A 22,535-nucleotide genomic window follows, 5' to 3' on the forward strand; every position below is an offset into this window, starting at 1 on the left:
ACGAATAGATCATGTTACCTTTCATCATCATTAATGCATTCTTATTTATTTGGTTAGACTTTCATTCGAATGTGATGAAATAAACTTAGTTGAATTTATTCACGCTTATCGATAAACAATTTGTCTTATAATTTTATTTGATTTTTGTCCGAACACTTCTCCATCAAACCTCCATTAATACCTTACAATACTACAATATTCATAAGTGATACACTACAATATTCATAAGTGATACACTACAATATTCATAAGTGATACTAGGTGAAACGTTTTATTTAACTACTCTTTTGTTTTACTTGTTTTTATTTTTGAAAAATAAATCATAATATGTCACGTTCTTTATTGAATACGTTTTTTTTTTCTCTACAATTTCAATAAAGAATGTCGAACTGGTCCAATGAAAAGTAAATTTATGTTTTTAGGTGGTCCAATCACGAGATGATTCATGTGGGTTCCAATTTCCCATTAATTATACGCAAAGATCTCGGTATGATAAAGCAACTCTTAAGCTTCTGGTAAATAAATATTTTGATATATAAAAGTCATTCATTGTTTGAGCTCGTTATTTTGCGATACAAAACAGAACCCCGTCACGTCAAACATGCTCGCCCTTTCAGCCGTGGGACCGTTATAAAGTGACGGTCAATCCCACTGTTCGTGGGTAAAAAAGTAACCCAAAAGTTGGCGGTTGGTGGTGATGACTAGATACCTTTCGTCTAGTCTTACACTACTAAATTAGGGAAGGCTAGCGCAGATAACTGTCATGTAGCTTTGCGTGAAATTCAAAACAAAACAGAAATTAATTCACTAATTCTTCTGTACATGTTTTAAATTAGTTACTATATGATTAACGCACTAGTGAGGGAACTCCCACAAATTCTGAATATAGTCTCTGCTTAGTGAATAAACATTCCTTAACTGGTATGTTGGTTCTACTGATCTCCATAATCCAGTCGTGCACAATTAATTAATTAGAAATAATGCGTTTAAACAAACTTTCTGAAAGTGACAATTTTAATAAATTTTATTTTTTGCTTATTTTTAATTTGTAGAATACAATACGCGATATTTATATGATGAATAAATACTTACGATAAAGAACTACACTTGCAAATACCGTCAACTTAATTTGAAGATGGTGTGTAATAAAGTCGATTTGTTTTCTCGGAAACATGTAATACATTCACAAGGCACTTTATAAAAATGTCACTTTTATTTCTAAAAGAGGCAGTTATCAAAATTTCACAAATAGCAATTGTATGATTTTTTTCCATCATATTCATATGCAGATTTTCGTAGCGACGCCAGAAATATATAAAAACAAAAAAAAACGAATATTTAAGTTTCAGTTAACCTCGTAACTAAAAATATATTAATTATTACATTGGTAATCTCGCGATTGGCTAGTGGCATGAACGTGGAGACAAACTGTTGTAAAGGGAGACACATCTAATAAAAAATATTCGTCATTCAAATAGCAAACATAGAAGAAATAGATATGTATCCACACGCTCAAATATTTTATTTTGTATGGAAGTTAACAAATGCACATATATATAGTTTCAACTATATCACACAGTCTTTATCACTGACTAAGGTAAAAAGTTAAAGATATTCTAAATAATAAGGAATATTTTTATTTTATATTTGTAGTTTTAACGATTCTTAAAATAAAATATTAGAACTTTTAGAAGATTTGTGTTATTTTTGAGCATAGATTCAAACATTGAGTTATCTATGTTGTAGCCAGAGTGACGATGGAAACCTAAATTTTAACCGTTATCTCTTAGGCCTACTGATGAGACAATTCATGGAACTGGAGTCTCTCTGTAGGAAAAATAATTATTTTATAGAAGTCTGTTAAGTATAACTTAGACTCTCAAATTCAGATATAGGTAAATGTTAACCACCAAAAGCTAATTTTCACAGAACAAAAAAGCAGTTATTATTAACTGAAAATTACATTCCAAATAAACTGCACTTAACTTGTTGCTACGGTTTCGACTCGTAAGTAAAAACCTATTGATTTTGAGAGTTATCAACTAGTTCTTGAAACGACCTAAATGAGTTTTTTTACGTCTTTACTTAAACAACATCTTTATGTAGACAGTGTGATAAACAACTAAGTAAAAAACAACTATAGTTTCTAATTTCAAACTGTTCTCTAAATTGAAGTTGACAGAACCACTGTCTCAAGTGAGTGTCATTTGTATAACACTCGAACTAAAAGAGCGAAATCTGTTTGGTAACACCACATCTCAAACTCAAGATCATCAAGCTTCCGATCTAAGACACTGACTACAAGGCGACGCTCGAGACTGGGAACAACTGACAAAGAACTAGGTTTTGAATTTATAATTATAAATTAAATCGAAATGTATTTCTAAACTAACTCTTCCGCAATGCACTGACCCATTAAAAGATCAGATCTTATTGGAGACGCTTACTAAATATGACGTGCTGGTAGTTCCAGAAAGTAATGCAGGTTAAATAATTTACACTTGAACAAGTCTTGCCAAACGGCGTGTCTCACCTGAGGCATAATGTTTCTTGCTCTTCCTGGGTCATCCCAAACTCCTCTCACTTTCGTAAATGTTAATAATCTAGTTCATCTTCGAGGGTTATTTAGGATTGTAGGCTAGACTCTCTACTATATAAACCAATGGATGAAACGTTGATTCTAAACAGAGAAGTTGCTTCTCTAGAAACTTTTCTCTTTCTTGGTACAGTTACACAAAGTTTGGTCATGAACAGAAAGGTAAGAATGTACATTTGCGTAACGTTTAAATACATTGGATTGTAAGCAGGCTAAAATATATGTGAGAAACTTCAGATAGGTTGACCTTGTGGCGAATCATTGAATGTATGCTTCACGTCGTCTAATTTTGCTTTACAAAGGCCTTAGTCGTTAGTGTGTATGGACTGTGGATCAGACGATTTTTTTTGTTTGTATCCAGTTGTCACAAAAATGCGCTATGCTTTCTTAGGGGTGTGGTTGAAATCTAAGAGTGATGGTTAAATCTTACATTTCGTTAAGACAAGAACACTTTATGATCTTCTTGCGGGAGCTGATGACTAGCTGTCTTTCCTTTAGTATATCAGCTAAAATTATGAACGTGTATGTACAGATAAACTTTGTTTAGGCTTGTGTGAAAGTTCTGATAAAGTTGATACATAATATCATAATCTGTTCACACTTTATTCTGTTTGTTAGTTTTTTTTTTTTTTTAATTTCGCACAAAGCTACTCGAGGGCTATCTGTGCTAGCCGTTCCTAATTTAGCAGTGTAAGACTAGAGGGAAGGCAGCTAGTCATCACCACCCACCGACAACTCTTGGGCTACTCTTTTACCAACGAATTGTGGGATTGACCGTCACATTATAACGCCCCACGGCCGAAAGGGCGAGCATGTTTGGTGTGACGGGTATTCCAACTCGTGACCCTCAGATTACGAATCGAGTGCCTTAATCACCTGGCCATGCCGGACCCGGTTTTAATTGAAAAGACAGGAAGGAGAGCTGCGATCAGAACAAAGTGTTGGTAAAAGAGTAGCCCAAGAGTTTGCAGTTGGTGCTGATGACCAGGTGCCTTCCCTCTAGTCTTACACTGCAAAAGTAGCTCTCAAGTAGCTTTGCGCGAAATTCAAAACAAACTAAAACAAACAAAATTAAAGTTTAGATTATGGTTCACATAACCTGTATTTACTACCGTGCAAAAGTATATCTTATAGAACATCTTGTTATATTTTGATTTTAACCTTCCTGCTGAGCATACGTTTAAGCTAAGAAACCATTCATTACTGTTTCGATTCACAGTAACAGTAAAGAAGAATTGTCTCTTGACAAAGCCCTGTTAGTTAATTAGAATGAATTGGTCGTATCAAAGGTATAAAATATTTTAATTTCTCAGATTTACGTAATAAAATGAGCTTTAGATTTATCTTGATGTCGACAGATAAAAACCAAAGCAATAAGAACTAGTTGCTTGTGATCAGATCTTACACTAATAGCCGCATAACTTAAACGGTAATACTTGTATTTGATTATCAAGGATTGTTGTGTGAGTTAATATGCTATTGTTAATTAAGCCTACAAGTGTCTAGAACATCAAATTAAATAAAATTACTTGTGATAACGATGGTCACATGTCGTTTGCAATGTTAAACTTATTAATATTACTATCTAACGGTACAAACAACTTATCAACACTTTAATTGTATAAGTTAGTGCAAAACTGCTTATGTGTATTAATATGGATATGGTACACTACATCACAACATTGAAGAGACGTTTTTTATATATAATCTCGTGATCATTGGTATTATTATTTTAAGATTCTAATGTTTACAGTCAGAATGTTTTATGTGCTTCTTTAACATATTCAAATAAGCTATGGAAAGAATTCAGATAAAAACATAATAAGCAAAACATTAATAATTTATTCAAAATATATTTAGATAACTTTAAAGTTGAGCTACTAAGAATGCAGGTCAATTCTTTGAAAACAAAATACTATTAATATTTATAATTATCGTAAATAATTAAGAATCCGGCACTCAGCCAGTAAAATCTGTCAGTACTCGCGAATAATTCTAGTGTATGGGTAATAACACGTACATATATTTGTGTGTTGAATTTATCTACGTTTATGAAAGATACTTGTTTCTCTATAATGCTATTTTAACAACTATGAAGTTTCTTTTCTTTAGGTATTTATCCTGCTGGCTCTATCTGCAGTGACCCAGGTGAATTCCGTTGGATACGGTTCTCCATATGTAATCGAAGTGCCACATTATCAACCGGCACCGCCGCCCCTCCTCCTCCACCACCACCACCACCACCACCACCCGAAGTAAGTGTACAGAATAATAGAAATGCTGTGTAGAAATGCCTTTATGGCTTTTTTCCAACTAGCAAATATAATTAAGTTTGATATCATCTACTTATTTGAATAATATCGTACCCGCCAGTCTAAAAACACAGTTTTAATAAGGGAATAATTTCATGTGTTTTAACCCTGTGGTTTATTTGTAATTCAATGATGCTTGAATACTTTCTTTTCACACATGTGTGTTTTTCACCTACTTTAGGAAAACCTCAACCATATGAATATTCATTTGAGATAAAGGATGAAGATGGTAACACCATAACCAGGAAAGAGTCGGGGATGGTAGTGGAGCAGTAAAGGGTTCTTATGGTTACGTAGACCTTAACGGAGTATTCCGCCAAGTCGAGTATGTTGCCGACAGCTCTGGATTCCATCCCCAGGTGAAGTCTAACGAGCCTGGCTTGGGCGACGCAGCACCGGCTGATGTCCAGATCGTCATCGAAGCTGCACCTGCACCTGCCCCTCCACCGCCACCGCCACCCCCACCCCCACCTCCACCGGCCCCTGCTCATAAACAACTCGTGAAATACATCCGTATCCCTGTACCATATGGCTATGCTTAACAACATTATTGGAACAAAACACGCAGTTGAAAAAAACGGACAGAATTTTATTTAATGGTTTTAACTAATCAGTATCTTCGCTTTTACATAACTTAAAATTTCTTACTGAAAATTCTTTGGATGAAATGCTTTCATTATTTATTAAACGTTATTCCTATATATATAAATACAAGCAGTTGCATAAGTAACTTAACATTTGCTTCTAACTGTTTTCCTCATTACAAAAATCTTTAGCTATTACTTTATTTGCTTATTTATCTTCAAAAAGGAATTACGCGCGATATATAACAAGAAACGTTAAACGTTCGATATTTCTTTTCCGTTTCTGTTTTTTTATTATTGTTGAGTTTTGTTTGTTTGTTTTTATGTGTTTTCCGTGAAAAACAGTGTTATATTTTGTAACTTATCTATATGTACTGATAATAAACGTTTTGCTGCATGCTACAAAATTTGTTTTACGATTTTTACTCATATTCGTCCTAATTTGTCCAACTGATAGACCAGAGTCGGATAGTCAATAGCGCATACTGCCACCTTGTGGGCAACTCTTTTCTGATCAAGTAGTGGGAGTGGCTCGTCTATCTTTTAGAGTATCGACCCCGGCAACGTGGTTGCACCATGAATAATGAGGTTTACAGTCTGGGTCGTGACAAGCCGTGATAAATATTATATTGTTTTGACTTTGAGGAAACACTTCGTGCGTTTACGCTGTTTAAAAGCAGATTAACTAACACCACAAAATCCTACTTTACTTGCTCGTTGATATATACAACATCAAGAGATAAAAGATATATTGGTCAAAGCAAGCGTCTCGAGGGAAATATTTCTAAATGTGACATCATCCACAGAATCGTTGATTGGTCTGTAGGATAAGGTAGAAAAAGCGTTTTATCAACTGTATTATTTTACAGTCTAAATACACTAAAAATATAAAATATTTATCTCTAGTAACTTCTGGCTGATTAAAGAAATTTATTTAATAAAAAATACGCACTATGAACCATCATAATATTTTGCGATGTGTTCGGGAAAACCGATAAACGGCCCAGCACAGCCAGGTGGTTAGGAAGCTCGACTCGCAACCCGAGGGTCGCGGGCTAGAATCCCTGTCATACCAAGCATGCTTGCCCTTTCAGGCGTGGGGGCGTTATAATTTTACAGTCAATCCCATTATTCGTTGGTAAAAGAGTAACCCAAGAGTTGGCGATGGATGGTGATCACTAGCTGCTTTCCCTCTAGTCTTACACTGGTGAATTAGGGATGGCTAGTGCAGATAGCTCTCGTGTAGCTTTGCACAAATACAAAACAAACCAAAACCGATAAAAACAGGACAACTATAAAGTTTAAATCGTGGCTGTAAGTCTTCGTACAATTAACTTGTGAGAAAGGTTAGTTTACTCACGTGACTGACACACTATAGAAAAAAGTACATGTTAATGACCCTCATAGTTTAATCATAAATATCTTTAATTCTAAGACTGCGGACCTAAAAGAATGTGAAAAGAGCATTTAGTAGCATCATGGCTGAAACTCGAAACCCTCCGATTGCAGTCCAATATGTTAGCCACTAGACCACGCTTTGGTTAATTAGGAATGGAAAGTCTACTTGTTTCTAGTAATCAGAAACTTATCACATTTCCTTAATTGTCAGTTAATTACTTTTGTTTTGATTCAACATATTTCTAAAACGTTATAACACTAGAGGTTGTTTTTTTTCAGGGTTGAAACATATTATCGGTTTGGCATTTCGTAGCAAATATATAAATTTACATTATTACCCAGCACGCACACACATTTGAATATTTATTTATTTCAAAATCCAGTTTCTAAAAGGTAAAATATTTCTTAGAACTGATGACAGGAACAAATTCACTATAGAAATATAAAATCTGAAAATTCAAGAGAATAGTTAAACTAATGTGGTCCTGATGTAGGTCACGTGGTAAAGCATCAACCCCACAATTCCCTTTCCATTACAACAGTTTTAATAATTTATTTGTATTGTAAAAAATTCTTTGAGTTTGGGAGAGGCTTTTTCTTGTCATTACTGGTACTAGTACTAGTCGAGAAAAAAAATGCCTTTGCTTCTCTGTCCGCCAGATCTTCTGTTTATGGACCTACAACGTTAAAATCTGGGCTTCGATTCCCATCGGAAGACAAGTCATATGGTACAATGTGACTTTGGTCTAAAACAAACAAAATCTGTACACCTGTTTCATTTTTTTAGTGATGTACGTCTTCAATTGTTAGCTATGTCCTAAATCTATGGTATGAAAATTATATTTATTGTCTTCTTTAACTTATTTAGGTGAACGTTTCGTGTTCATCAAAAATGTTCAAACATTTTCTGGTGTTTCTAGGTGTGTGTTTAGTTTTACCAGAAGAATTTTGGTCATACAAGGCTGCTAGATTAGTTTCGGTTTAGCTACCTACCAATTTTTTATAAGTCATTTCCTTTGATATCCCCGTCGCTTTTCGTAGAAAAGATTGCCGTATAAAAAAAAACACACTGCATAAAAGAGGACAGCTGCATTATCCGCTGTGGGAGAGATTTTGGTTATTTTGTATATAATTTATCATTTTTTTTCAGGGCTTGGAATATATCTTCAAGTCTGATCAAATCTACCCTTTGAGTAAAAACAACTCTGTCTGGTATCCTGTGCTCTCATTGACTTTGACTTGTTTGATAAAGATTCCTGCTAACTTTGTTTTTACGTTGTCTTTGATCTCCTTCTTCAACTTAGTTAAGAGCGAAATAATATAGATCTATTGCTGCTTAACATGTCCTAACATTCCAGTTATTATGGTAACTCTTTTCATCCGAATAGGAAAACATTACGTATAGAAGTACATTATTTCAGTTTTTACTTCAAGTGCACTTTTTTACAACAAATTCAAGTTCATTTTGTTGCTTATTTTTTAGTTTTATATGTGAATATTTATTTAGAGATGATACATTTGTACTTATAGTAAAATATGGTTATCACATTTAAGATTTTAAACTTATACATAATGAATAGGAACAATTTTATAATTTAACTTTTATATTCATACACACTATTAAAATTGTGTAACCTCACTGAGGACTATTTTTAACGAAGGAATGGTATTTTTGAGAAGCTGATGTACCTTAAAGTCAGTTGTACCTTGTGGAGTATTTGGTAAAATATATTGTACATCTTAGAGTATCTGGTAACATGAATACAGAAAATCAATATAAATTGTAGATCTTGGAGTATCTACTATGTTGTCGGACTTGGTATATTCCATCCGACAGTATTTAGCCATGTTGGATAGTGATCAGGTTCGTTGAGCTGGGCCCGGTATGGCCAGGTGGTTAAGGGATTCGACTCGTAATCTGAGGGTCGTAGATTCGAATGCCAATCCCACCAAACATGCTCGTCCTTTCAGCCGTAGGGGCGGCATTATAATGTGTAGTCAATCCCACTATTCATTGGTAAAAAGAGTAGCCCAGGAGTTAGCGGTGGGTGGTGATGACTAGTTGCCTTTCCTCTAATCTTACATTGCTAAATTAGGGACGGCTAGTACAGATAGCCTTCGTGTAGCTTTGCGCAAAATTCAAAAACAAACAAACAAACACATCGTTCAGCTGTCTATCATATCATAAAGATTGAAACCATCGTTGACAGGAATGATGGTCACGTTCGGTTGGTGTAACGCTGTTTACTGACCATTTCCGGAGTTAAGATCTTGTGTTCCTCGTGATCTTTCATTTGTACATAAAGAATTGTTATTTTATGACAAATAATATTAACTTGTTGAGTTAGAAAACATTAAAAGTTGTTAGAGAACTCTCTATGTATGTGCGTATACGTGTGCATTAATTATACATTTAAAATCGAGTATCTTAATATGAAAATACGTTTTGTTTACCAACACTGGTATATTCAACCACCTTATACAACACGTAAGCTAAATGGCCATATTTGTAATCCCAAGATTCTCCCATAACCGTCCTTGAAACGTTTTGCTTTAAAAAGTACATCTATTCACTTTATAAGTTAATCAGCGCGTCTGCGCTCGTTATGATATGACAAACGTAAAATTAACCTTAAATCTTTCCCTGTCTAAGATGAGTAATGTTGTCCATCTACTGTTAAATCCGGCAAGTAGCATTATCATTCAACTATTAGCTAAATTTTGAAAGTAACGTTATTCGCCTATTAAACCCAGTAAGTAACATTACCAATCAACTATTAATTAAATCCAACGAGTAACGTTGTTCATAAACTATTAGCTACATCCAATGAGTAATGTTGTTTATTAACTATTAACTGAATTTCGTAACTTTGTTAATAAACTATTAGCTACATCTAGTGAGTGACGTTGTCCAATAATTATTAGCCAAATCCGTTGAGTAACGTTGTCTATCGCTTGTTAACTAAATTTCGTGAGTAATGTTGTCTATCAGCTATTAGCTTAATCTATTGATTTACGTTATTCATCGACTGTTAGCTAAATCCAGTCAGTATTCAAATTTTTATACGATTATAAGAGGTTTTTTTTACGTTTAAGTAGACATTAACACTTGTTTGTTGGATGAAGTTTTCAAAGTTTGACCATCTCAACCAAGATGAGTTGATCTAGTTTGAGATGCAACGATCTAGGTGGTTCATTGTTCAGATTAGGTTGTAGGTTACGAATTATGGCTGCTTTATCTTTCTTATCGACCATACATCGTTTGCTGAGCCTATTATTCTGAAGTTTTCACTTTAGTTTTCTCCCTACAGTCTTTCCTTAGGTGGTTGTAAGTTCCATTTATTAAAAGCGATGTTATGCGCCTATTCCTTGGTTTAACGGCTAGAATCTTAGCTTCCAATATTTGTACACTAACAGCAATTTTGTTGAAGGAGGAATTTTGTCTTTATACAGGATAAAATTGTGTATCTGTTCTTTCGGTTTGTCTTAGGTTTGATGTCACAAGAGCCAGTGAAAGGTAACACCAAGATGATAGGACATCTGGGAACGTTGTTGTCAGGAAGTTTGGGGTTGTAAACCTTATTGATATATTCAAAAAATATTTATGTTGATGAGTGTTAGAGGGAAGGCATTTTTAATTTTTTTATGTTAATAGGTTTGTCATGCAAATAAGCATATAAGCTGGTAAGTTTATATGTTCTATGAACTGAAGTACTTATTAAATAAATTTTGTGACAATCAGGTATAAATGTGTTAAAATGACAGTCCAGTCTGAAAATGTTGGTTTGTGGAAGTATTTAGTTTCGAGCCTGTTTTTCCGGTTGATGAGCTTTAAATCTATAAAAGGCAGCTGAGATTCCTTTTGCTCTTCAGCCATGGGATCGACATTCCTGTGCTTTGAGCTTAAGTAATTTTCAAACTTGTTATCGTGATTTAGCTTTCTGAATACAATAAAATGTCATTGACGTATCTCTTATAAACTAAAAGCTTAAACTCAGATGGACGTGGCTCTAAATAATTGGGCTGATGATGAGACAAGAACAAATTAACTTGAATGGGAGCAAGTGATGAGGCCATGGCTACACCACCAATTTTATCATATGTCTTATTATTAAACGTAAAATGAAATTCTTTGGTCTCAGTTTCAAGTAGTTCGTAAATTAATTTTTAGTTAAGCCATTAATTTTAGTGTTATCAGAAAATATTAAATCATTATTTTGTTTTATTACTTCATTGAGCGGAATGTTAGTGTATAATGACATGCTATAAAAACTTTTGATACATACAAATGAATCAACTTCCAAGGATTTGATGAAATTAGATATTTTAACAGTAAACCTATTCTTAATAAACGAAACAAGTTGCTTAAATAACACCTAGTTTTTATCTGTCTGTTACTATGAAAGGTATAATAGGTCTGGTCGGTACCTGTGCTTTACGTAGTTTAGGTAGACCATACATAATGCTACTATGTGATCCAACAGGATTAATCTAGTTGTATATCTAATCACAAATGACATTCTCTTTCTTCAGTTTTAATAGGAGTCTTTAAAATTAATTTTCTCTCTCTTGGGTGTATCTTTAGTTAAACCTTACTGGAGTCACTTAAGATGACATGAACTTTATCAAGGTCGTCTTTTATATTGAGAATGACAACATCGTTTCTTTTTCCAGATTTGATTGCACTAAGTTATTTAAACGCTTCAGATTATTCAGAGCAGCACTATCGTCGTTGGACAGGTTACTACTATGTTTCCTGATATTTCTGCGACAAAGTTTACACCCGTTTTTAGTCCAAATGGATAACGGTTTAATTCTACTTAGTATTTTTTCAAAATTGACAAAGTCAATATATTTGATTTTCTCAAGAATAATAGCAAAGTTTAAACCATGTCACGAAACATGTTTCTCAAGGCTGGTGAAAACACGATCAGTGAGGTTGTGTATGGCTTCATATGGGTTATCAGTAAACATGGTTATGTGGTACTTATCTCTTTTTGTAGCTTGTGCAGTTTATTTAATTAGATTAGTTTACACTGTGATAATTTCTGCTCGAGTCTCAATAGCTTGTTTTAAATATACTTAACCCAAGCGACTAATGTGTTGTTTCAGTATTAAGAGGATAGAAACAAATGTATCAATAATTTATTTGTAACTTATTTTTTCAGTAATTCTTTGATTAAACATTTTTGGGGCATCATGGTATTGTTTACTAAACCTTAGGTTTTCAAACTTTATTTGTTATTTTTAATCGTATCCTCCGCTGGTACAGTGGTAAGTCTCCGGATTTACAACGCTAAAATCACGGGTTCGATTCCCCTTTGGTGGACTCGCCAGATAGCGTGATGTGGCTGTGCTATAGGAAACACACACACACACACACACGTGCTCATCTCTTTCCCACAATGGTACAGCGTTATGTCTGCGGAGTTGCAATGCTAGAAACCAAGTTTTGATACCCGTTGTGGAGATAGCACAGACTGTCTATTGTATAGCTTTGTGCTTAACTACAAACAAACGAGCAAATAATTATGCTTAGAGCGAACTTTAATGATTTTGATGTAACTTTATTACAATCTATTACCAATATTTCTCATACTATAAATTCTACTTTCTATTACGTCCCCCAACAACTTAGTATTAATAAAAATCAAGTTCCGAAACTCGTGAGAGGAAGAGAACAAACAGCTCATTGTGTAGCTTTGTGCTTAACTACAAACAAATAATTGTGTTCATAGCGTTGCGTTAACAACAAAAACTAGATGGCATCAAACTGTTGTTTTCATTAAATCTATTTACAAAACAGTCCCTCATTTAATACGACTCTAATTATTATTGTATTCCTTAGATGTAATAGTGATATTGTTATGCTCAGGCTTTCTAGTTACAGCAATTTTAAACTTATTATGTAAAAAAGTGACAGACATTTATAAACAAAGAATAATTGGAAAGAATAAAAGTTTTTTAATTTCGTACGATATTTTGATTTATCGTGTCAATCCATAAAATAATGTCTATTTGTTGATTATAAAGACACCTAAAGAACTGTAGTCCTTAAATAATAAACTGAGTAATTGTTTAGATTAACATTTGGACCAGTCGTGGCATAGTAATTCCCATACTCGAGCTGTGAATCTAAGGGGTTTTGTTCGTGTCTCGTTGGAGTAAAAACATGTTCCACACTTTGAGAACGTTGGTGAATTGTAATAATGACTGTCAAGTCCAAATATTTGGTCAGACAATATTAGTACAAATGTTCACAAAAAATGCTATTGACTAACAACCTTCATTCCAGTCTACCTGTTCAAAATTAGGAACAAATATGCACTGATAACTATTGTATAGCTTTGCGCGACAATTCTAGGCAATGCACTTCCTTTGTCGGGCTTTATATCTCAAAGACCTGGAGGATCAGATGAGTTCAATCTCTTTCTCCTAGCGCAGATAGCCCTCGTGTAGCTTTGCGCGAAATTCAAAAAACAAACACAAATAATTTCCTTCAATTCCAAACAATCAAACAAAGATTAACAATTTTGAAAAAGAAATATGTTATGATACAACCAAACAGGATGTCTAATTAACAGTACATTACTTGACAGGAAGGTGGTTTGAACCGTATTACTCATTAATTATCAATAAATAGATAAGTCTGGATACAGTTAACTAAAGTTGTATCTTACTTACTTAACACCTCGATTGTGAAACTTCAACAACCAATGAATTAAAATAGTTTTCTTGTTTTACAACGAACATTTGTTCTCTAAATGTGTTACCTTAAAGTCTAACTTACTGTTGCATTATAATGAACAAATCTGGTTCTCTCCATTTAATTTATATGATTACAGACCTCGTTAAAAGTCCGCGGGTTATTATTTTTATTCAGATCGACATGTGCTACCACAGTGACCAAATTATCTTGCTTTATTACACTTCAGTAGATAAACTTTCATGTAGCCATCTATTGGAAAGGACCGTGGAAAATGGAACGTATACATAAAATGTAATAAATTATAAATCATCTACATTATTATGTGTTCTAGATTTCACTTCTTTACATTAGAGGAAGTCAACGCAACCATTAGTTAACGTTGTTCTTGAAAAGTGAGATCAAACGTGGCGACGCCCGTATTTTTGAGAATCGACAATTTACCAGGAGTCAGACTACTTTATGCAGCAAGGAAAGAAAATAAGTGAATTTTTTTCTAAACGTGACAACAAAGGAACAGTTTTGTTTCTTAAGAGAAATTAATGTAAGAAAAGTTTTCTCGTTTCAGTAAAATACATTAGCAATATAAAACATAATAATAAATGTTAAATTTTACAGAATTAGCATCGAAATTATAAATTTCATTTTTACATGAAATATTCAGTTAAAGAAGAGGCTAGTTCTGAATATTCATAAAAAAAATACGGTATTACTTCGAATTTTATGGCCAGGAGGTTAAGGCTTGATTTGTTGGTTTTTTTTTATTTCGCGCAAAGCTACTTGAGGACTGTCTGCGCTAGCCGTCCCTAAGTTAGCAGTGTAAGACTAGAGGGAAGGCAGCTAGTCATCACCACCCACCACCAACTTTTGAGCTACTCTTCTACCAACGAATAATGGGATTTACTGTCACTTTATAACGCCCCCACGGCTGAAAGAGCAAGCATATTTAGTATGACGGGGATTCGAACCCAAGACCCTCGGATAACGAGTCGAGCGCCTTAACCACGGCAAAATTTTAAAAAACTAATTAAAAAAACATGTACAAACGTTAAATTTGCCGATGTCAGCGCCTCTAGTGGTGTAGTTGGATATCACTGTCCTCAGTCTTTGTCTGACTTTCCTGTTCTACAGACGCTATTTTATTATGTTTTTTATTGCGTTTTCTTACCCATGGAAAAGCGTTTCTTGTACGATGCCAAATTTAAAAGGAAAATTATTTTGTGCGTCGAACAGATTGGGAATCATGCAGCCGGTAAAAAGTTTTTAGTAAGTGAGGCGAACGTACGTCGTTGGCTTGGTATAGAAACTAAGTTGTTGACTTGCAAGAAAGTACAAAGTCATTTTCTGGCCGAAGAAAAAGAAGACATCCTGAAATTGATGCCGCTGTTTTAACGTATTTCAGAAAGTTACGAAATAAAGGTCTGCCTGTAAAGAGAGATGTCTTAATGTTAAAAACCAAAGAATCTACAGGAAATAGTGGTATATCTTTCATGGCTAGTCGTGGCTGATATGAAAATAGAAGGTTTATCATTACGGCAAAGGACAACAATTAGTCAAAATTTGCCGTCTGATTTTGAAGACGCTGATGATTGAACGCAAGATGACATTCTTTAGTACAACAGTGAATCAAGCGATGAAGCTGCTTCAACTATAGAACATAGCAGTGAATCAGAAGAAACATCGAAGCAACATTCTGATTAAATAAAGAAAGCAGGAAGAGACATTATTGTGATGAAATTTTTTTAATTTCTTGTATATTTTATATATTTTTAATATATTTAATTTTAAATACATTATTAACCTTTTTGATTCGTTAATAAATTATTTTAAAACATATTTACTCTTTTCTAATTATGAACCAAGTTATTTTTCTGAAAATCCCTTTCTAAAATTGGGGTGCGTCTTCAATTCGCAGTAATACGGAATTGTGATACATTTTTCTTACGGATTACCAACTCAACTTCGAATGCTGTCATGAAAATTCTTCTGTGAGTTGTTTTCCGAAATACTTCATTTATGAATTTACAGATTCATCTCTTGTTCTATATCAAAGAATATCAGCGTAAGTGCGATATATCTGTATGAAACTTTTTCCTTTCACATGATCACTTGTTTTAATCTGAAGTCCATAATATTAACAAAACATTTCAATACGTACACCGCTATTTAACAAGGATAATCTAAACAATTAAATTGCAGCTTTACACGGATGTTATTAAATAGTTTGCACGTTATTTAGACTTAAGATCAACTTCAAAATAGCCAAAGGTTTGAAAAATAATTTTCTATAACAAAGCAAAGATTTTTGAAATCTATGCTGCAAATTTTCAAAGATCCTTACGGAAAGCTGACCGATATGTAGTTTTGTGTAAAACTGTTTAAAATTGTTTTAAACACTAAGTTTTAAAAGTTATAACACAAAATTAATACATTTGACTTAAAAGTTTGGTCGATCTATCTGATAGTTTGAAGATATTTAATTTGGTTAATCGAAATAGAATCAAGATTACCTTATTCATTTAGAACAAACCTGCTGTTTGTTCTATTGTTATTTTTATTGCTTTATGTTTTATTTTAACAACTGACTCTTGTTCTATGTCATTAATTTGTAAAATCCTTATATCGTTTTCTTTATAAACGAAACAAAAGCAAGAATATTAGATTGTTGTTTTTAGATATTTTTTGAACTATCTAAAGCCATGAGCTTTAAAGTTAATGGCAAAAGTTACCATTTTATAGAGTGATAGAGTAAAAATCGAGATGTTATACAAATCACACGAAGTCGCTGTCTAACAGCCAAATCACTAATCAGACCTCAATATGAAGTTTAATTGTTAATTATGTCCGGTAAGTAAATGAGAACTGAAGAGTGGGTGTGGAGGAGAAGGTGTGTCTCTGGTAAACATTGTTTCCACACAGAATTAAACAAAATCTCGCCAGGGGGCAGTTACATAAATGAAATAGTCGTATTTTCTGCTTACAAGAAATAGAAAGAGAATGGCTTTCTGGGCTTTATAACAATTGACCAGGAAAAAAAAACCCAACCTCCGCCCAAAGCAAGATTTTGGAAGCTTTTACTTTCTGTTCAATAACACAGAAGTTTGTTAGTTAAAATTAATTGGGCTAACAAGTGCCCTACAATATTAAGTTGATTTTATTGTTTAAAATCGGTTTGGCTGAAAGATCAAAAATGGAAAATAAAACTGCACTGGCCAGTGAAAGAGAAAGTTAAATGGGCCACAGCCAAAGCCATATAAAAGCAAGCTGTCACTTCACCTGATCATACTAAATACGATTGTTACGTAGTTAACGTCAGTACTGATTGCTATTTGGACGTTAGCAAATTTTACGCGATCTTCGTGATGTTTACCAAAGTAAGTATACGCTAAACAACTGTTGCGTAACCACTAACCCTAATATAAGCAAAAACTGAAGCTTAAAGTACTTAGTATATTACAAAAAAGGCTGCATAGCTAACTAATCTTAGTTATATTTTAATTATATTTCAAAACACTGTTCCTACTCAACTATGAATATATGTATCTGTGTGTGTTGCATACACTAATACCAGTGTGTCACATTGTCATTTGTTGACCTTGTAATGTTTTAAAGTATTACATTAACCCTTATAACACACATAACAGCTTAAGAAAATATAAGAAGCAGGATTTCTCAGACTGTTGGTTATAACTCACAAAAGGGGATGAAGTCGTAGATATTTAAAGAATATCAAAACAAAACTAAATGTAATTTAAAGATAACTTATTTTTATGTTCACAGGCGTAACAAACGAAACTGCTGTCCAAACACACTTATTTGTCTATTGAACAATTATTCTGTGCGCATCGTTTTAATCAATGTTTAATATTTAAGTGTCTGATACTAAATGTATATAAAATAATATAATAAAGACAGAAGCGAAACGATATTAGGATAAAAGACTATCAAAAAAGAAATTGTCATGAATAAAAGTTTAGAAAATTCTGCAAAAGAATATATAATATAGTGCCTAACTATATTACTTGATAGGGAAATGAAGTCTATTTGGTCTACACAAATATCTACAATTGTTACCCTGCATATCTTGTAGATAAACTTATGCTTTACAGGTTTCATGTGGCTGACAAATATAACTCTGTCATTTACCTTGATAGTGATACGCGAAACTAAATGTTGCGAAATTTTTCTAAACTTTTATAAAACAGTCAGTATAATAATGACTTTTTCAATGTTTACACAAGTGACGTATAATGTGTAAAAAACGTAAATGATTATAGTTGTTCATTAATTTGAATATGCTACAATTTATTTATATGTTTTGTGCAGTATATTTAAGTCGTGTGTATTTATTTATATCACAAATTTATTAAGAAATGAGTAAATGGCAAATTTTGAGCAAAATCATTTCCAAAAAAGAATTAGTTTAAGGTTTAGTGTCGAATTATACATGATGGATAAAATGTGTGATAACTGTTACCATTAATTCTAAACCAATCTGTTCATTTTCTATAAATTTTTAAGTCGTAATTTTAATGTCGTTTTCTTAGATTTCAAACAAATATATTAAATAAAATTATCTTTTCATTTGTTTCTGATATGCAGATAGCCATTTTTGCTGTTGTCGTGGTAACTGTTTCTGCTGGTGTACCTGTTCCTTACGACTATCCAGCTGTAGCCGCTTCCAAGCATATTCAGCCTCCTTACGTCCCAGAACCATACGTAAGTCATGTTGCTTTGATCTAATAATTTGTGTATAAGTAACTAAAGAACCACTAAAGTAGATTTTGGTTTTTCGTTCCAATTCGATTTCCAACCTTTAAATCTGAAATAAAAATTTCAAAGGGATTACAGTACGAGTTAAAAATAGATATGGAAAAAAACTAACAAAAATATAAGCTTACTGACTTGTTACACTTTCGCAAATATTTGGGTAACAAGCACGTGTGTTATTTTATCGAATCCAGGAAGCTCCTGAGCCCTACAGCTTCGGATACGAAACTACTGATGAATTTGGTAACACTCAGTCTCGTCATGAAGGAGCTGACGGTACTGGTGCCGTGAGTGGATCTTATGGTTACACTGATGTTTACGGAACTCATCGCCAGGTGGAATACGTTGCTGACGCCAATGGTTACCGTGCTGTGGTGAAAACCAACGAGCCCGGTACCTCTAATGCCAACCCTGCCAACGTGGAAGTTCTTTCCGAAGAAGCTCCCCTTTCTCACCCTACTGTTACAAACTACAAGCACCCCCTGCCACTTTCTCACCCTGCTGTTCCAGTTCCAAGTTACAAACAACCCCTGCCCCTTCCTCACCCTGCTGTTCCAAGCTACAAACACGTGCTGCCCCTTCCTCACCCTGCTGTTCCAAGCTACAAACACGTGCTTCCCCTTCCTCACCCTGCTGTTCCAGTTCCAAGCTACAAGTACCCCGTGCCTCTACCACACCCAGCACTTAAATTCAAGTCTGCTCTATATACTCACCCTGTCCCATATGCTCCTGTTGTGAAGGTTCCCACCCCTTCTCACCCTTCAACCAGCACTACTACTGAAGCTCCTAAAGAAGAGAAATAGTTTGAGATACAACAGTGACTGACAATGTTGCCTAAAGGAAAGGGATGTAATGATGTTATGTTGTTATATTAAGTTATTGAAATAAATTTATATTTTCAAAAACATTTAATACATTATTTTAAAACCACAACAGTAAATCATAATAATATCTTTGAAATACATTTTAAATAATATTGTGAAAAGTAAAATTTGGATTCAGTATAAAACAAAATAGCGTTGTTTGACACTCTGCACATGTTTTATAACTATCTTATTAAAATATGAAAATTATAAAGCATATCTTACTAAATAATGAAATAATTCGAGTTCACATGTAAAACATATGTAATTATTGAATACAGCTTTAAGATGCATAAAATATTTTAATCTCACATCACTACTAGCAGTAGGCCTATCTTCAACGTAAAGATCAGTTATAAAAAACACAGAAATATGAATTTTGACAGTAAAAATATTAATGATTTAATAAGATATGTGAGAGAAAAACCCGTGTAAGACTGAGGCTCATATGCATAAACGCATATATATATAAATTTTATATCGATAACATAAAACACAGTAAACCATCTGATACTTTTTAATTTATTACTCACAAAAAATCTAAACTCCTTCTTAAGCCTAAAAATTCCAGGCAATAAGTGCAAAGAGTTACAGTGACTCTAATTTTTTTCCTTTCAGCTCCCAGACATGAAATCGTAATTACACTTCCACATTTCGTAAAAGGGGCGAGTTCGTAACCTTCTTATTTCATTTCACTTGTATGTTTTTTGTTGAATTTTATGCAAAACTACTCGAGGACTATCTGCGCTAGCCATCCCTAATTTTGAAGTGATTTTGTTCGTTTGATTGAAGTTAAACACAAAGCTACACAATGGACTATCTATGCTCTGCCTGCTACGAGTATCGAAACCTAGTTTTTAGAAATGAGAGTCCGCAGACTTACCACTGTGCCTCTGGGGCTTAGAAGAGATAAACTAGAGAGAAGACAAATGGTTAACATCGCCCACCATCAACTCTTGGGTTATTTATTACCAAGAAACAGGAAGATTGATCGTCACATTGAAAAGTCAAGGATATTCGAATACGGGATTCGACACGCAAGTCTTGCGCCCTACCCACGAGGCTCATCCAGTTGTAGAAAAATATATAAAATCAAACCAAAAACATATATGATTAAGAGAACATAAAGAGAATTACAAAACAAATTTATTTAAACAGGGCATTTTACAAAAATACATTCGTAAATATGGTATCTTTGTTTGCTTAGAATTAAGCACAAAGGTATGGGGAGCAGAATGGCATCTTCACAGAGTAAATACATCACAAAATACAAAAAGTTTGGAACGAAAAAATAATTAGTATTCATTACAACTAAGCCTACTAATTTTTAAAACTTAAAGTGTAAAATCCACAGAGTATCCTTTGTAAAAATCTGAAAAATGCTTAATAATTTATTACAATTGATTACTTATAAGCAGCTCCATAGCAAAAATTTGCATCTACGAGAATTTTTCAACAAACTATAATGCGCGAATATAAACGAATTTTAATACTTCGTTCCCTATTATAGCTTTATTTTATGTTATATTATTTTAATTTTTGTAAGTCATACCTTTTTTATCTTATTCAGAGGTCATCGTTTTCCGATTCATTTCTGTATACAAAAAATATTACATAATAAGCAAATAATGTACTTAATCTTAAAAAATAAGTAAGCTGCCGAGAGGGGGCGGTCATAATGAAACAACGTGCTGTTAAACTAACACTACGACTTGAACATAGCGATCGAACGTGTTAAATTTTAATGACTGGACAAAGAAAATGATATCGTACGAAACATGCTCTATAAAAGAACGCCCTGTAAAACGGTGTTACAAGTTTGATGTTTAAGGCTTGTTAGCTGTTACGTAACCTGTTTTAATAAATGCTGAACATTCGCGTAAGCTACTTTGGGAGTAGAAGTGACAGAAAAGTATTTCAAAGTATGTTTATTTGTTTTTTACAGTCTGCAAAAAGAGCATGTGTAGCTCAAATCCTCACAGATAATCACATATAACATATTTTAATGGAAACATATTTTAACATATTTCGGTTTTGTTTGCTTCTGAAATCAAAGACGAGTATGTTCAACAGTATCTGTTGGATCCGCTTTAAATATAGGAAAATAACTGTATCATGATATACTTTAATTGTTTTATGTTTTTGTTTGCTTGTTTACTATTACGCACAAAGATATACATGGGTATTGAAACTCCAATTTTATCTTTGTAAGCTATGAGATTTACCACTGAACCGGGTGGGTTTTGTTTTTTTCTTCACTAACTGCAAATATATATCTCAGTTATGTATAATGTAACAGTTTGGTTATGGCGTTAACAGGATATTTTGGGAACCCAGTTTCGTCCATAGTTGGGGATTTTTGTTGTTTGTTTGTTTCAGTAAAATCAATAACAAAATGTAGGTTATGGTTCTTTGTATCACCTTATGCCAATTTTACGGAGATTACGAAAACCTAGGTTAAGTCATGAAAAACAGAGCCTAAATAAGAAAACGTGTGGATAATTCCATCTAAGCTAATAAAACTGCTGTTAATAATATCAGTATTAGACACCAAAACTATTAAACAAAACATTCGTACAGTTGTATTCTCTTTTCGGATTTAACATCATGAAATAACAAATTTCAAAACAAGACTGTTTATATTTGCTTAGATAAGCCTAAAAGTATTTTAACTTTTTTGGTGGAGTGTTAATTAAGTAACTTTGTTTAATTTCAAATTAATGAGAGATTTCAAAAAATGTTTATATGCGTATTTGAAGTTTTGGCTTTTGATACAGTGAGAACAAATATATGCTGACCCATAAATTAAAGCGTTAAAGTCTTAACTCTAATAACGAAAACATAATATATGTATTTTTCAAACTATTAAGATAATAGTACGTTACACATTTACATTATTAGATGTTGTGAAAATTATACAGATCTTTTGGCTTAAAGTTATAGTTGAGAGTAAGCTGTGTTTAACATACCTGGTTGAGTTGATCCTTTGAAACTGGCATATTTTCGATTAACAGCTCTTGCAGGAACTGTATCAACACAGTTTATGGGTGGGGTATGTTTTACATACAGGGTGACTCCAGTACAATAAAACCTTATCACTGTGAAACCGGGTTAACGTGGCAGTATACCAGAAGGTAAAAAATCATACCACATAAATATTTTCACTGATTATATGTTCAATGTCTTTATAGATACACGATGTAAATGCATAACACAAAAGGCATTTTACGGTGGACTTTAATTATTATATTGTGAACCACGACTTAGAGTAACGTTACACACATTAAAGCATAACACAAATTATAG

At 33.3% G+C, this 22,535-nt stretch overlaps 2 protein-coding genes and 1 long non-coding RNA gene across 3 annotated transcripts; all 3 read left to right on the top strand.

Annotated features, from left to right (window-relative positions):
• Nucleotides 1-2,623: 2,623 nt before the first annotated feature.
• LOC143248667 (uncharacterized) lies at nt 2,624-4,851 on the top strand. The gene is made up of 2 exons (XR_013027146.1): nt 2,624-2,758; nt 4,709-4,851. It is a non-coding gene; the product is annotated as an uncharacterized LOC143248667 (long non-coding RNA).
• Nucleotides 4,852-5,141: 290 nt separating this feature from the next.
• Nucleotides 5,142-5,817, top strand: LOC143232401 (cuticle protein 10.9-like; the record flags this gene model as incomplete). Its single annotated transcript, XM_076467802.1, has 1 exon — nt 5,142-5,817. A coding segment is annotated over one exon (309 nt), but the record flags the coding sequence as incomplete, so codon positions are not given.
• Nucleotides 5,818-16,824: 11,007 nt separating this feature from the next.
• Nucleotides 16,825-19,279, top strand: LOC143248703 (uncharacterized). The gene is made up of 3 exons (XM_076497383.1): nt 16,825-16,970; nt 18,199-18,315; nt 18,561-19,279. Exons 1-3 carry the CDS (start codon nt 16,959-16,961, stop codon nt 19,167-19,169), a joined length of 738 nt encoding a protein of 245 aa, XP_076353498.1. The 5' UTR covers nt 16,825-16,958; the 3' UTR covers nt 19,170-19,279.
• The last annotated feature ends 3,256 nt before the right edge of the window (nt 19,280-22,535 follow it).

Source organism: Tachypleus tridentatus, chromosome 1 (assembly GCF_004210375.1).
Source record: "Tachypleus tridentatus isolate NWPU-2018 chromosome 1, ASM421037v1, whole genome shotgun sequence".
In the NCBI taxonomy this organism is placed as follows: Eukaryota; Metazoa; Arthropoda; class Merostomata; order Xiphosura; family Limulidae; genus Tachypleus; species Tachypleus tridentatus.